The sequence below is a fragment of the Arachis ipaensis genome, chromosome B6, assembly GCF_059453495.1.
Source record: "Arachis ipaensis isolate K30076 ecotype BB chromosome B6, ASM5945349v1, whole genome shotgun sequence".
Taxonomy (NCBI): domain Eukaryota; kingdom Viridiplantae; phylum Streptophyta; class Magnoliopsida; order Fabales; family Fabaceae; genus Arachis; species Arachis ipaensis.
The window spans coordinates 97,615,165-97,632,725 of record NC_142441.1 but is presented as its reverse complement, the minus strand read 5'-3'; the positions used below and the strand labels follow the sequence as shown (position 1 = coordinate 97,632,725).

The following is a 17,561-nucleotide window of genomic DNA, read 5'->3' as shown; positions in this document are numbered from 1 at the left end:
AGCATAAATTTAATTTTTAGATGTTAGTTGTATGTAATTATGGATGTTATGTATATAAACGTATGAATGTTATGTGTATGAACTTAGTTAGTACAATATAATTATAAATGCATATAAAAACACAAAAAAAAATTAATCAGTTTATTACCATACCTCATCAAAACTAGTGGAGTTTTTCATATTCTCGAAAATTGATTGACTGACAACAACCTCGTTGAGTGAGTCCATCTGTTGTATATTCAAATTCTTCAGCACTTTCTACCATAGGTACCGTGTCAAGGTAGAATTCAAATGACATACTATTTGTAATGACAAAGATGATTTCTTGTAAAATTCCTTAACCTATTCTAATTGTGTTTGCAATGGTATTAGAGTTGTGAATTTTGAATGAAAATAATTGAATTAACAGAAACAAAATCATATTAGGGTAGCTTTCAGATTTTGTATCTCTCCATTAAATGATGATAAATGACTTAACAAAAACAGAAAATTAATTACAATAATAATAATAATAATAATAATAATAATAATAATAATAATAATAATAATAATAATAATAATAATAATAATAATAAAGCGTTTATGATAACAATCAAGTACAATTATTGAATTTATGTGATATTATCGTATCTCTATTAGGCGAAGGAGTAGAGCAAGAATCAATTACAATGATAAATCATAACCGTTATTAATTATTATTATTAATCTTTATTATATTTTTAAATATAAAAATTAAATTATAAAAGGGAATATTAAGTATTGATTACAAGAATGCCTAATAGTAAGGAATATGATATTATAATTAATATCATTAATAAATGGAGTTGATAAGAATATGATAAGTGAAATGATAAGAGAGTGGGCTAAAAAATAAAACTGTTATTAAATGATGTAAATGAAGTATATTATAGAAGTTTTGGCTAATTATGGCTGAAACTTTTTGGTTACCAAACGTTTTCCTTTATTTATTAGTAAAATAATTTCTATTTATTAATCTCACACTCTCTTCCCTATCTATTTAACGTAGCACCAAAAAAATCAAAATGCGCGATGTTAACCTTAACCAACCAGGGGATAGAATGGAATTGGTGATTGATCAAAGCTTTATCGTCGACCATAGGACAACGCCTTCTTATAACGACTCCTTGCTTACTTCCACAGGACCTGCTATGGAAGACATTAATCTTCATGATGTGAATATTGGTGAAAACGATTCAGATCTTGAAGATCGTGGGTACAAGGATGAGGGTGATAACTCAAAAGATGAAAATCCTTCGATCTGTGTTCGGTGATCAAACTTACCCAAGCGGAATTTGAGGAATGGTGTAAATCATAGCATGCTACTCTTATTGTTAAAGTTATGGGGAAAAGAGTCAACTTTGACTACATGAAACAATGTCCAAACAGAGAGTGGGCTAAAAAAGGTAAGATCAATGTTATCGATATGGATCGTGACTATTTTCTTGTTCATTTTTTAGAAGAGGAGTGTAAGATCTTGAATTCTTAGAAATTAAATAATAAGTCATTTATGATTTATTATATTTATTCAAAATGAATTTTCAGAGATTTTTATATTAAATTGGGTGTTTTCTTATTTATAATTTAAAGTTTTAGTAATTAAAAAATAATGAGAATTTTATGTATTTTAATTTGAATATTAAGCTTTTGAATCTTATTTTATAAAAGAAGGAGAATTAATTCACTACATCAGAACCGCCGCTTAGCAGTGGTTTACATGAGAATTAGCGTCGGTTTTTAACCGCCGCAAAATGAATTACCAGCGGTTCAAAAACCATTGCAGTATAGGGCGTGGACATTAGATTTCGCAGCGGTTTCGTTAAACCGCTGGCACAACTACTGGAAAACCACTTGAATGGCGTCGATTGATTTAAACCGCCGCTATTTGGCCAACAGAAAATTCGACCGCATTTTCTAGCGGTTTTGAACCGCTGCTGTTCTTTTGACCGTTGTGTTTTTTAAAATGTATTCTGCAGCGGTTCCAAACCTCCGCTATCTGATTTTCTAAAAAATTTAAATTTATCTTCGGCCATTTGATAACCGCCGCTATTGTTCCGTCTAAATGGCCGCAAAATGACTGTATTTTGCACCGGCAATCAACGCTCTTTTAATTACTTATTATTAATTTTTTTTGTTATTTTTTGATTTTTTTCTGATATTAGAAAACTTAATTATCTTGTAACTGAATGAATAAGTTGATGGGAACGAATATTGGCAAAACTAATAAAATTATTCATTAATCCAAATATCAATAAAGTGTATTCCTTACTAAGAGTTGCATAATCAACAATTAAAAAAGTGCATATTTAACTTAAAGAATAAATTTTAAATCCTTAATTCTACTCTCTACTCTGTCCTTCCCATGAATTCATCCATACAGCCACGTCTGGTGGCAGCTCCCCACCTTACCGTTGAACTAGACACATCAGAGCACTCCCCATTGCCTGCCTTTTCGTCTTCTCGGTTGCTACTTCATTGTCCATTGTCTTTTTTAATTTCTCAGCCGCCAGCTCTGCTTGTAGTTCAAGCAACACCCTTTGGGTCTCCTCCCTTTGAGTTCTAATGCTCGATTGAGGTGAATTCGTACCGAACACTTGACTAGTAGTCGGTCCGATTCCCATGCTACACACTCTACCTAGGTGCTCCTTTCCAAGAGTTTGAGCAAGTGAATCATTCTGAGACAACAGTCTAGATGATTCATCATGTTGCTCAATCTCCGCAATTCTTTCCTACACAGTTAGATAAGCGAACATAAGCATTTATTAGCTAATTGCTAACCGAACAAACTTTGAACATAATTTTAATAAACAAAACCTATGAGAAACAACATAGCGTTTGTCAACACATTACTTACACCAATAGCCCGAGCTGTATCATGGATATAGGATCCATTAGATCATTTGTGCGTTAAGACAAACAACCCCCCTACTAACTAGATGCTCCTGTCGTTCCGACTGCAATAACATAGCTTAAATAGTGAATAGGTATACGTAGAAAGGGTTCAAAATGTAAGTGAATCTTAAATTACCTCTTCTTCTCCGAGCCTTGCCAAGCTTTTCGATCCGCCAGTATGAGTGTATAACTGCTTTGATCGATTCTCAGCATTTTTTCTACACTTCTCCTGTTATGCCATCAAAAGTAGGAGCTACTAGACACTATTTCTGACTAACTCAATGTGACATAAATAGAATTTTGAAAGTATGAAATAAAAATAAATTACCTTTGTTTCTTCACTATTGCGATAATCAAGGAACCATCTCCAATGATCCGAAGTAATTCCCGGTGGACGCCCTTTAATATTTTGTTCAAGAGTCAGATATGATTTGTAAAAGTAATGATACAAATGGTTCCTCATGTCCTTTCAAGCCCTTCCTAGCATTTTTAATATTGTACGCTTGATAATTCCTCCACTATCTTCTTCAAAATGGAACAATTCCTGCAAGAGTAGAATTAAATTGTTGGTAGGAGTCGAATTAAGATTCCAAGACTGTACAAAAATATAACGATTTACCTCTACACATTCATTATATATCTTGTCCCTAGAGCCAACCTTTCTCCAGTCCTTCTCGTAAATTGGGAATTTGGTGTAGTCAGATCCTAGCATTCCGACAACGCCGCTTAGTATACCAGCTTCATTTCCAACTGGTTGCAGTCTATCGTTGAACCAGAGTACGATCTTTCTACAATTAGGTGGCTTCATAGCCTCTCTCACACTTAAATGAAGTTGCTTGATTGTCCCATCAGACTCTGTTTATCATAGTTAGTCTGTGTGAGTAACCACTGTGGCCAAGATGCAATGAAATCATAAAAAAATTACTCATAAAAATACATGGGATAAATTCTTGTATACCAATTATTTTAACATCTTAAAATTCGGTGGTCTAGTGTCTCTTGTGCTTCAGAGCCTCTGATGCAGCAAACAGGTTGTCAACGTGTTGCTCAATAGAATCTACCTCATTTTTCTCTGGGTCTAAGTCTTCATCAGGTGGTTCCAAGTGTTGAGCACCATTCGTGCATGTTTGTGGAGCAGGCGGTGGTTCGGTACGGGGTGGTCGAAAGGGGCATAAAGATGAGGTCGGGGCGGCACCAGTACCACCAGAAGGGGGAATTAGGCCATCCACTTGGGGCACGAATGAAGCTGCAGCAGATCCTGTTTGAATTTGCTGACATACTGAGTCTAACTTTGATTTCTTCGTGAAATGACCTATCCAGGACATCTTAATAAACTTGGTACTACCAACAGTATCACTTAATACTATTATCAAAATGTAAAAAATAAACAAAAATTCAAAAGCATTAAATATAAGCAAATATTTAGACACGTATAGCAAAAATATCTCAAATTATAACTTGTAAAAGAAATAGTAATAGGCTTAAAATTTTTAATTGGAAGCAATATGCCTTTTCAATAGCTTTGTCATGCGTATAATTTTTTGAACAAACAGGTTCAATATAAATTAATAATAAATTGGGGTTCAAATAAGCAACTATATATGCTAGGACATATATAAAACATATAGAACATGATAAAATTACCATAAGCAACTATATATTCCTTTCACATTCGAATGTACATGTAAAGGCATGAGTTACAACTTTGTTGCATAAGCACCATACATGCATTACCAAAATTCAAATCAAAATCCAAGACATGATATAAAATATATATATATATATATATATGCAAGTTAATAAATCCAAACTTTCATGTTCTGCCAGAGTATTAATTATCTTTTGAAACCTAAATCAATAGAATTTAATTATCTTTTGAAACTAAATCAAGCAAACAATAATGATTATGATCAATATACTCCCCCCTACTTCATCACTTTCTCATAAACAACTTTATACATAGTAGGAGTAATACATTCCTCAAATTAAGCACATACCCTGTTTACATTTGAGAATGATCAATATATGTTAAGTCTCTAAGCCTTCATATAATAATGTCTATACTTAGTCAACAAGTCAATTACTAGCTATGAAAATAAACAAATTTAGGTACACTGAAAAAATCATGAACATTGAATTCTTTAATTCACTGTGAAATCTTAATTTGAAATCAATTAAAAAAAATGCGTGCTTATTCTTTCAATTATTTAAACTACTCAGTATTAATTTCTTAAACTCGTGCGTTATTTAATGACTTGAGATACGAATGTATAAATAAACTCCTCTCCTTGACCTATATTCACATATCATATCAGTTTATAATTTTCTTTTTTCTACCTACATTAAAGAGGAAATTTAGAAATGGATTGACTTTGTAAATATTTTGAGAAAAAGGAGAATGGTGTTTACTTTTTTTTGCCCTTCTCATAGTTAAAGCTATCACAAAACCAACTAAAATAAAGAGGGTAAAGACTTGTAAATTCAAAATTCTGGAAAATGGAAAGCCATAGACAAATTTCCCAGCATAGTTACAGCCATAACAGTTAAAGCTATGAACTGACTATAGTTAGGAGGAAAACAGGACAACGAGAAACAACAATTCTCAGCAGAAAATATTACATAAATATACCGCTAAATTACAAAAAATACAATTTCCATCAGCACACAACAATTGTGGATATTTTAATAAGATAACCTTCTTGCTAACAATAATCAAATAGCTACTAAAATGCAAGGAACAAAAAACACCACTAAATATGGCAAAGCAAAGTTAAACCAAAATATTGGAATACCAGATATGTTAAACAAGTGCAGTATGGCAACAATACTTTCTTGAAGTTGATTTTTTTAATTAGTGTTTTCAAAATAAAATCACAGTAACAAAGGGAAGAACTTGATCATGGAGACACAAAACTAATTCTATAAATAAGGGTTAAGTAACATGCGATTCTCAATGGGCAAATTAGCAACCACACAAAGTCAACTATTAGTGCTTACCGGCAGTGGGAGGAAGGTTATCGACACTGATGCTTCTCACGATGCAGCTGCTTGATGGGTGGACACGGCAGGATGACGCTGATGGATTCTGGCTTTGCGACGTCGACGTCTACTCCAACTTGATGAAATCCGAAGACTGCTTGGAGGAAGATATTCGGTCCAACAGCAACGGGCGGAAGTGCGTCTCGTGGGAGGCTTTAGTGGTGAAAGAAATTAGGATTAGGTTAGTGGCGGAGTTTATGTGTTTTGAATATTTAAAGACTGAGTTCCTTTCTCTCCTGATGATGGTAACAATAACGGGCTTCACTCAGCAGTGTAAATAAGCCACAAAGAATAATAATAAACAATTTATCATGTTTATATGCGTCAGCCTAATAAAAAATTATGATATATTTTATTGCTAACAATATTAATAGAATTATTCAAAAAATCATAAATTTAATTGGGGGTTAAAAGAATGTGAATAATAATAATAATAATTTTGTAATAAGAATAATAATAAAAAAATAGTTAAAATAAATTTTTTTTAATAAGAAAAATTGGCTTTACCTCGTGATAGAATTTAAAATTGAATCATTTTATCTTAGATAAAATAAAACTTAACACCTGTATAAAAGAAATGATATTAAAATTATGTATGTTAAGAGTACTACTAAAAAGAAAAAAAAACACTAACATTTATTATAGTACTTGAATTTTAATTATGTATCTATAACAAGATATAACAATATCTCAAATATCTCCAATTCTTTTTTTCCTATTTTACCCCTATTTTTATAATCTAAAACTACATACTCAGTCACGTACTCAAAGAAATTTAATAAAATTGCTCACTCTGAATCGTAAGATTATAAAAATGGATCCTTTTACAAAATAGTTTAAACAAGGTAATTTTTTTATTCAAGGTTTATTTTTGTAATTTATTTAATTCTATTAATCAAAACTATGAATATTAATTTCAATTTTTAATTTTTAAGATAAATAAAAAGATGAGACCTATTTTATAAATTAAATTATTGAAAACTTTACTTATTATAGAAGAAGTTAAGTCTATTTCTTAACTATAGGAATACATATAATTTCCTGATGAATGTAATCAAAATAAATATAAATTTATTCAATTTTTTAAAATTTACATTAAATATTAAATTTATGATATAATGAATGTACTCCTATAAAAACATAAAAATGACTTCATAACTATTTGTTTGTTAGGAAAAAACATAACTTAGTAAGTATAAAGTCTAATATTAAACAACTACAGATAAATAAAATAAGTAACAAAAAATGAACATAAAAATTAACTTTTTTATTATTTGGTATACAAATAAATATAATAAAATAAATCATTATTCTGATATATAATGATATAAAATGTGACATTATCCTTTTTTAGAACTATTTATTTTTTTAGTTTTTATATTTATTTTTGTGCTTTATTTTAATTTCGTTAAACAAAAAAATATTAATATCATTTAACTTTAATTTTTAACTTTTATCATAAATGAAAATATATGACTTTATGTGCATTAAAGAGTATTCCTTCATTAATTATTCATTTAATTTATTTTTTGCTACTAATTAAAAAATATGTTGAGAGAGACCTTTATTTCCATTGCTAGCTCCTAATGATATGATATTTTGCTTATATGAATTTTGATAAATATATGCTCATTACTTTGCTAAAATGACAAAAGCTTAGTAGTCAGCAACATGCATTCAGCTGCACTATCTTATAAAAAATTAATGAAAGAATAATCTTGGCTGTTAATTGAATCTTGTCTCAAAACAATTCAAGTCATAAAAGACTAAGTAGGATATATGAAGTCAACATAATTTTAAACTCGAACGTGTTCCTTGCTACCTCACTAAGCTCACACCAATTAAAAAGACAAATCATCCAAGTCAGAGTATACCAATTACATGCCAATTTTTTAATAACCAGATCAACTCAGAGACTGTAAAAAATCAGATGTATCTAACAAGATCAAACTAACAAGTCCATACAACATGACTCAAAAGACCCCATTCTCTTCTGGTATTTTATTGAGGTCAAAAGTAAGCTTTGGAGCATTATTTACAGTAGAAACAACCTCCTTGGAACTATCGTCTTTCACAACGTCGTCCTCCTCCATAGAGTCTTGAACTATCTCCCCTGTTTCTTCTGGAGTCTCCCGAACATTCTCTTGAAATAAACCTAAAAGTTACATCAGAGCCAAGTAATATAATTGTGTTACTAATAGTAAAAAAAAAATAGGCCATGGTTAAGCAACAATGTCAGTTTATTGTTTGGCTTACGGTCCCAAAGTCGTGCAAGCTTTCTCTCTATAATAATGAATTCCTCCCGAGACGTAATATCAAGTTCAACAGAAAGAGGATTCTCATAGCGTGTTTGCGCAATGTCCAACAGTACATACATAAGTATTATTAAGCTATTGTCTAACTAACAATAATGGTTCACAATTCATGATATTTATTACAATAAGTTGAAAAGGGTTAACAATTGTTCTAAGTATTGGTTGCTGAAATCATCGCTTTCAGGTGAATCTGCTTCTTTTTTATTCTTATCACTACTCATCTTAATTAATCAATTGCTACCATTAATTTCATAATGCATGCATATGTATAATATATATAGGTAGGTAACTTCATGGTAACCTTCGTATGAATCATAGTAGGAAGCTTTAATTAGAGATGTTGATGTTGATGTCATTACCAAATAAATTAATTAACTTTGGTAATAAATAATTATATTTGTAAAAGTTGAAGATGCAATCTCGTGGTTGAGCCAGCCCCTTTACTATGTTCACACATAACTAAGAAGAAATACAAGTCAAAACTCCAAAGTGATAGTGACTTTGCATTCTTGAAGCTTGACTCAAGCTTTTTCAAACCACAAGTTCTTGCTTCCATCCCCACGCCAATAAGGCTTCATGCTTATCTTAACTTATGCTTGCTAATTAATAAATTAAATAAATGCTTTTGCCATTAATTTCTATGAATAATATACTACTTTAATATAAATATAGAGGAGTAGTGTATATGTATTCAAGTACTATTGAGTATTGACATTTACAAAAATTTGTGGTGTAAAGAGATTTTAATTTAACAACTAAAAAAAGTTAAATTAAGACTCTGAATTATTACCCATCTCCAAAATATTTGTATTGCCTTGCTAAAAATAAACACTCAAAAGTCAGAACTGGAAAGAGGAGTGATATAAATCTGTTGCATGCAAATTAGGACACTGGTCCTATTGTAATATTTTTGTATTATAATATTTTCACTTATAAAAAGATGCATGATGGGTACTGATGCTATTGTAAGTTATATAACAAAAGCAAATAACATAGTTATATATCACTAGGTAGGACCACCTGGCCAGCTACAAAGAAGTAGTTCATATTAAACTGTATCCATAAAGTATGATGTTGGGCTTTTTGATCAACAATAAGATTAGACACTAATATAATTGAGGCATGTGTAGAAAATAGTTTATCTTACCTTCATCTCCTCCAGTATGTGGTGCGACAGCTTCTTGTCTGTACTTGTTATGAACACAAAGCCGAATTTCCTGCGGTACTTTCTTCCGAATTGCTCCAATTCCTACAGTGTTAAGAGACTCAAACAATGTAAGAATTTTGGTAGTGTCCTTTGTGTATAGGATAATAACATCACTCAAATTAGTGTTGTAATTTGAAAAAGTAAAAGGACCAAGCAATTGTCCGACTTATCAGAGCGTACCAATATAATGGGCCCAGGCGCAAACTTAGCAGCCTAATCTATGTGCAGGTGTGCAGAGAACACATTCAGCCATGATTAAATAGGTGACTTGTTGAACCGTAAGTCCCTTGTAAATGATGTTGCGTGCTCCAGCGAGGAGAACAAAGATGCCTGAACCATTGCCTTGGAAAACCAGATGCTAGTGCCGCAAAGAAAGAAGTCTCTCTCGTCCAATTTCCCTGATAAGTCCCATCATGAAACAAGTGAGCAAAATAACCTTGCATATTCCTGTCAATCAACAGTTAACTCCTGCTGCTATATATTTGAAAAAGCCACATCAAATATCTGAAATCCTTAATAACTCCTAGCAAGTATTCGGACAATCAGAAAATAAAACAATTATAAACCACCAGCAATTGTGACATTCACTGCTAGTGGAGCAGCAAATTCTAGTAGACTAGTATACAAGTGCACCCTATTTAGAAAATTGCAAGATATGTACCAGTACTAGTGTGTAAATATAAAATAAACCTAATGTTGGAATACCACACTTAGCAAAGAAACTTAAATTGGAGCATATGTATCACACCAGAATAAAGCTGCTAATAATAATAATAATAATAATAATAATAATAATAATAAAAAGCAAATGTTCTACACCAGAAACATTATAAACCTGCAAATTCTAGAGTCATATATAATTCACATAATCTTATAACACTTAGTCAAATCAAATTTCTAGTCTTCTTCATTGCCAAATATAAGAATCAACAGCCTCTTCGTGAGTATCGAAGGCATCATTGGTAGGTTCTTCTAAATCGCCCTACTTTATCGGTGACAAACCTTTCACATCACACTCAGCCAACTCAGATAAACTCGGTTGGGGAGAAAGTTCCACCTCACAGTGTTCATGTATATCATCCATGTCAAACAAATCTCTTGGCTTCACAAGGACTACTACACTCTATTCCTTATCAACCTCATCTTCCACATAGTATACAAGGCGAGCCTCTGATGCAAGAATGTATGGTTCATCATCCTCTCGATCACCAACATGTATCGGTTTAGAGAAACTGACAAGTGTGTGGCCCAAAACATCTTGTTTTATGCCTCTACCAGATGTGGTATTTTCCTAGATACATCTAAACAAAACAATTGTGAATTGACCACTGTAATTCAACTCAATGATGTCCACTAGTTTCCCATAATACGAGACACCACCAACTGCAATATTACTGTCGCGCTTGCTTGCATAACTTCTAGTGTCGGAAGTGACGTGAACCCCGCTATTCTGAGTTTTCAACCCTTCTTCTCTTGACAGGATCCTAAACCTAAATCCATTTACGTTGTAAGCTGTAAAGCGGCTAGCTTGAACATTGGGGCCACATGCAAGCCACTGCAGTTCGCTCGAATGCCTGATGCTTCCCAAGGGAACCTGGTAGGTAACAATCACACGTTTCATCAGTTTGGGATAGAACAAATAGGATACCATCGATAACAGGATTGATCATAACAGGCTTCACCTCACGGTTGAACCACTCGGGAAATTCTCTGTGCACAACATTATCTATGTGAGACTGGGACCTTGTCCTGCTTCGTAACTGCCTCTTTGTGATGGCCCTGAAATCACTGGATAGATCACAGCAGGTTCATGTCAGAATCTCCATCTAGATTATGTCATTTTCGTAATCCATAATATCAACTTTACTTACTCTATGAACTTTTCCACAGTCAGAGAATTGACCAAGACGTGACGGTGAGCTTGAAATTTCTCAGTTGGTGTGAGAGCGTAAAATGAAGCAGCCCCCACCGCCTTTCCTACCCCTGGGAACATGGCTGCACTTTCACACTCACTAGGTTCACACGGTCGATCGTCAACACGCATTGGTCGATTGATCCTACTCTCGACATTATCGAGGTATGATAAATCACTATTTTATGGTTTATTGGTGCACGAATTGTGAATCACACTTTTCACAACGCGTACCACTAACCAGCAAGTGCACTGGGTCGTCCAAGTAATACCTTACGTGAGTAAGGGTCGAATCCCACGGAGATTGTTGGTTTGAAGCAATCTATGGTTATCTTGTAAATCTTAGTTAGGAAGTCAATTATGTTTATCAATTGAATTGTGAATAACCCAGAGAGCATAAATTAAAGATTACTTGTTGTGCAGTAATGGAGAATATGTTGGAGTTTTGGAGATGCTTTGTCTTCTGAATCTCTGCTTTCCTCTGTCTTCTGATTCACGCACACACGTCCTCCTATGGCAAGCTGTGTGTTGGTGGATCACCGTTGTCAATGGCTACCTTCCGTTCTCCCAGTGAAAACTACGCTCACGCGCTCTGTCACAGCACGGCTAATCACCGGTTGGTTCTCGATCCGGTTGGAATAGGATTTACTATCCTTTTGCGTCTGTCACTAACGCCCAGCCTTCAGAAGTTTGAAGCTCGTCACAGTCATTCAATCCTTGAATCCTACTCGGAATACCACAGACAAGGTTTAGACTTTCCGGATTCTCATGAATGCCGCCATCAGTTCTAGCTTATACCACGGAGATTCTGATTAAGGAATCTAAGAGATCCTCATTCAATCGTATATAGAACGGAGGTGGTTGTCAGGCACACGTTCATGATTTGAGGAAGGTGATGAATGTCATAGATCATCACCTTCATCACAGTTAAGCGCGAATGAACATCTTAGATAGGAACAAGCGTGTTTGAATGGAAAACAGAAATACTTGCATTAATTCATCGAGGCACAGCAGAGCTCCTCACCCCCAACAATGGGGTTTAGAGACTCATGCCGTCAGAGAATACAAAGTTTAGATCTGAAATATCATGAGATACAGAATAAGTCTCTAAAAGTTGTTTAAATACTAAACTAGTAGCCTAGGGTTACAAAATATGAGTGGACTATGATGGATAATGCAGAGATCCACTTCTGGGGCCCACTTGGTGTGCTGGGGCCCACTTGGTGTGTGCTGGGGCTGAGACTTTAAGCAATTCACGTGCAGAGGCCAATTGTGGAGTTGAACGCCAGTTTTTGTGCCAGTTTGGGCGTTCAACTCCAGTTTTTGATCCTTTTCTGGCGCTGAACGCCAGAATTGGGCAGAGGACTAGCGTTGAACGCCAGTTTACGTCGTCTATCCTTATGCAAAGTATGAACTATTATATATTGATGGAAAACCCTGGATGTCTACTTTCCAATGCAATTGGAAGCATGCCATTTCGAGTTCTGTAGCTCCAGAAAATCCAATTTGAGTGCAGGGAGGTCAGAATCTAACAGCATCAGCAGTCCTTTTTCAGCCTGAATCAGATTTTTGCTCAGCTCCTTCAATTTCAGCCAGAAAAATACCTGAAATTACAGAAAAACACACAACTCATAGTAAAATCCAGAAATATGAATTTTTCCTAAAAACTACTAGAAATAGACTAAAAACTAACTAAAACATACTCAAAACTATATGAAATTATCCCCAAAAAGCGTATAAAAGATCCGCTCATCACAACACCAAACTTAAACTGTTGCTTGTCCTCAAGCAACTAGACAAATAAAATAGAAGACTAATAGGTTGAGAAGCAATAATATCTCAGAGTTTTTGATTGAAGCTCAGATCCTAATTAGATGAGCGGGACTAGTAGCTTTTTGCTTCTGGACAGTTTCGGCATCTCACTTTATCCATTGAAGCTCAGAGTGATTGGCATCTATAGGAACTCAGAATTCAGATAGTGTTATTGATTCTCTTAGTTCAGTGTGATGATTCTTGAACACAGCTTCTTTATGAGTCTTGGACGTGGCCCTAAGCACCTTGTTTTCCAGTATTACTACCGGATACATAAATGCCACAGACACATAACTGGGTGAACCTTTTCAGATTGTGACTCAGCTTTGCTAAATTCCCCAATTAGAGGTGTCCAGAGTTCTTAAGCACACTCTTCTTTTTGCTTTGAACCTTGACTTTAACCGCTCAGTCTCAAGTTTTCACTTGACACCTGCACGCCACAAGCACATGGTTAGGGACAGCTTGGTTTAGCCGCTTAGACCAGGATTTCAGTCCTTTAGGCCCTCCTATCCACTGATTCTCAAAGCCTTGGGATCCTTTTTAATTGCCCTTGCCTTTTGGTTTTAAGGGTTATTGGCTTTTTCTGCTTGCTTTTGCTTTTTTTTTTTTTTTTTTTGCAAGCTTTGTTCTTTGCTGCTTTTTCTTGCTTCAAGAATCATTTTTATGATTTTTCAGATTATCAATAACATGTCTCATGTTCATTATTCTTTCAAGAGCCAACATATTTAACAGTCTTAAACAACAAATTCAAAAGACATATGCACTGTTCAAGCATTCATTCAGAAGACAGAAAGCATTGCCACCACATTTAACCAATTAGAATTTGTTTTATTTAAACTCGAGATTTTATTACTTCTTATTCAAAAGATCTACTATTTTATTCATGTTTAATGATGATGAGAAAAATAAACTATAGCTTAATTGGAGATAAAATCAAAATAGATACTAACTACTACTATATGACTTCTAAGGTACTTTTATAAGGACACTGTCACAGAGTTAAGGCAGAAATTGGAAATTAACAACCTTTATTCTGGGGGTATAGGGGTTCCTCTGATCCTTGGGAGACTTGGTATCACAGAAGATTTTTGGTGCTTCAATTCCCTTAAGTCACGTCCCTGCTCCTCTTGTTCTTTGAGCATATGGGTCAGCATTTGACTGTGTTCCTTCTGTTGTTTTATTATTTGCTCCATAGCTTCCTGTATCTTGTTGACAGACGTCTCAAGATATTCCCAATATTCCGCTTGAGGAATCTCTGGGAGGAATTCCTGTGCTCTCTTCTTGATATGTTCCTCCTGTGCTTGTTGTCTCTCCATTGATGCTTTCGTGATTGACTTTTCAATTAGGATATATTCAGTTATTCCCATCTTGACTCCAGCGTCCTTGCATAGCAGAGAAATCACGCTTGGATAAGCCAACCTGGCCTCTCTTGAATTTTTGTTAGCAATCTTATAGAGCTCTGTTGAAATCAGCTGATGAACCTCCACTTCCTTTCCCATCATGATGCAATGAATCATCACTGCTCTTTTAACTGTGACTTCAGAACGGTTGCTGGTGGGCAACAGAGAACGCCTAATGAAGTCCAGCCATCCTCTGGCAACTGGTTTGAGATCCTCCCTCTTGAGTTGATTTGGAACGCCCTTTGTGTTGGTGGTCCACCTGGCTTCAGGGATACAGATGTCCTCTAGAATCTTATCCAGGCCAATGTCTACTCTCATCATCCTCCTGTTGAAGGAGCCTGGATCATCCTTTAGCTGAGGTAGCTTTAATATCTCTCTGATCTTGTCAGGGGTGGTATGAACAATCTTTCCCCTGACCATGGTCCGAAATTCGTAGCAGGCTGTTCCAGATAGTCTTTGCTTGTCAGTCTGCCACATATTAGCATAGAACTCCTGGACCATGTTCCTTCCTACTTTCGTTTCAGGATTAGCTAGGACTTCCTAGTTCCTGATTCGAATTTGCTCCTGGATCTCCGGATATTCATCTTCTTTCAGATCGAATCTAACTTCCGGGATCACTGATCTCAGACCCATTACTTTAAGATAATGGTCTGAATGTTCTTTAGATAAGAACTTCCCTTGATTCCAAAGTGGTTTTGGAATGCTCTCTTTCTTGCCTCTAGGAGTGTATTGTTTCCCTTTGGGAGCCATGATCTTAGTGATTTCGGAAAAACACACCAAACTTAGAGGTTTGCTTGTCCTCAAGCAAAAGAAAAGAAAGGAGAGGGATAGAAGGAGATCGAGGTGCACTTGGTGATGGAGGAGGGGGGAGGCCGAACCCAATTTAAAGGGGTGGGGGTGGATTTTCGAAAAATTGGAAGAGATAAGATAAAAAGATTGAGTTGAAAAAGATAAGATAGAAGATATAATTTAATTTGGAAAAGATAGGATAAATTTTTGAAAAAGATAATATGAAAAAGATATTGAAAAGATTTTAGAGTGAAAAAGATAAGATAGAAGATATAGTTTAATTTGGAAAAGATAGGATAAATTTTTGAAAAAGATAAATCTGGGTTTTTGAAAAAGATAATATGAAAAAGATATTGAAAAGATTTTAGAGTGAAAAAGATAAGATAGAAGATAGAGTTTAATTTTGAAAAGATATGATAGATTTTTGAGAATGATAACTCTGAATTTTGAAAAAGATATGGATTAGTTGAAAAGATTTTGAAAAGAGTTGGATTGAATTTGGAAGGATGGATTTTTAGAAATTAGGGATTTTAGAAACCAGGGTTCTTGATATGTTCATGTAAAAATCATGCATTGAAGCATAAAATTTGAAATTAAAATGGAAATACGTGTGGGATTACTGGATTTGGCTCCTCCCTGTCCTCCTGGCGTTTGAACGCCCAAACACTGCCTGTTTTGGGCGTTCAGCGCCCAAATGCTGATCTCCTGGGCGTTCAGCGCCCAGTTGCTGCCATTCCTGGCGTTCAACGCCCAGTGGGTGGCCATTTCTGGCGTTGAACGCACAAATGCTGCCATTACTGGCGTTCAGCGCCCAGTGGATGCCCATTTTGGGCGCTGAACGCCCAAAATGCCCCTTTACTGGCGTTTTCTTGCCATTGAGCTCTTTTACTCTGTTTTGTGTGCTGATTCCTTCTGTAATCCTGTAAACTTATACAAATGACTTTGTACCTTAGTGTCAATGAACTTTATATAAACAAATAAAAATAAAAATAGGGCAAAAATGCTTAGAGGATTGATGCCCCATGGCTGGGTTGCCTCCCAGCAAGCGCTTCTTTATTGTCTTTAGCTGGACCTTGCTGAGCTTTTAATCTAGCTTCAGCCTTGAGCATTCTTGCTCAGTGTTGCCTTCAAGATAATGCTTGATTCTCTGTCCATTGACAATGAACTTCTTATCAGAATCAATATCTTGAAGCTCCACATAACCATATGGTGACACACCTGTAATCACGTATGGTCCCCTCCACCGGGATTTCAGTTTCCCGGGGAATAGCCTGAGTCTAGAGTTAAACAACAGGACCTTCTGTCCTGGTTCAAAGATTCTAGATGACAGCTTTTTGTCATGCCATTTTTTTTATTTTTCTTTATAAAGCTTGGCATTTTCGAAAGCTGTGAATCTGAATTCCTCTAGCTCATTTAGCTGGAGCAATCGTTTTTCTCCTGCTAATTTGGCATCTAGGTTTAGGAATCTGGTTGCCCAGTAGGCCTTATGTTCCAGTTCCACGGGCAAGTGGCATGCCTTACCATACACGAGTTGGTATGGAGAGGTCCCTATAGGGGTCTTGAATGCTGTTCTGTAAGCCCACAGAGCATCATCCAAGCTCCTTGCCCAATCCTTTCTACGGGTATTTACTGTCCGTTCCAGGATTCTCTTTAATTCTCTGTTAGAGACTTCAGCCTGCCCATTGGTTTGTGGATGATATGGAGTGGCCACCTTGTGGCGAATTCCATACCGAACCATGGCGGAGTAAAGCTTTTTATTGCAGAAGTGGGTGCCCCCATCACTGATTAACACTCTAGGGACACCAAACCTGCTAAAGATATGTTTCTGGAGGAACTTCAGCACTGTTTTAGTATCATTGGTGGGTGTGGCAATAGCCTCAACCCATTTTGATACATAGTCAACTGCCACCAGAATATAAGTGTTTGAGTATGATGGTGGGAAAGGTCCCATGAAGTCAATTCCCCATACATCAAACAACTCTATTTCCAAGATTCCTTGTTGAGGCATGGCGTAACCATGAGGCAGATTACCAGCTCTTTGGCAACTGTCACAATTACGTATAAACTCTCGGGAATCTTTATAGAGTGTGGGCCAATAGAAGCCACATTGGAGGACCTTGGTGGCTGTTCGCTCACCTCCGAAATGGCCTCCATATTGAGATCCGTGGCAATGCCAT

At 35.3% G+C, this 17,561-nt stretch overlaps 1 protein-coding gene across 1 annotated transcript; it reads right to left on the bottom strand.

Moving 5' to 3' along the window:
• Positions 1-2,423: 2,423 nt before the first annotated feature.
• On the bottom strand, positions 2,424-3,718 carry LOC110264030 (uncharacterized). Its single transcript, XM_088490800.1, has 4 exons — positions 3,412-3,718; positions 3,239-3,309; positions 3,047-3,139; positions 2,424-2,747 (listed from the first exon to the last, which is right to left on the bottom strand). The coding sequence occupies exons 1-4, from the start codon at positions 3,716-3,718 to the stop codon at positions 2,424-2,426; spliced, it is 795 nt and encodes a 264-aa protein (XP_088346926.1).
• Positions 3,719-17,561: the final 13,843 nt, after the last annotated feature.

What these genes read in the sequence shown, in the direction of transcription:
- LOC110264030 (XM_088490800.1), bottom strand. Translation starts at nt 3,718, where the DNA reads ATGAAGCCACCTAATTGTAGAAAGATCGTACTCTGGTTCAACGATAGA. An exon ending in TAGTGGAGGAATTATCAAGC is followed by an intron (nt 3,310 to 3,411) that starts GTACAATATTAA and finishes AAAATATTAAAG; the next exon opens with GGCGTCCACCGGGAATTACT. An exon ending in CAAGGCTCGGAGAAGAAGAG is followed by an intron (nt 2,748 to 3,046) that starts GTAATTTAAGAT and finishes CTAACTGTGTAG; the next exon opens with GAAAGAATTGCGGAGATTGA.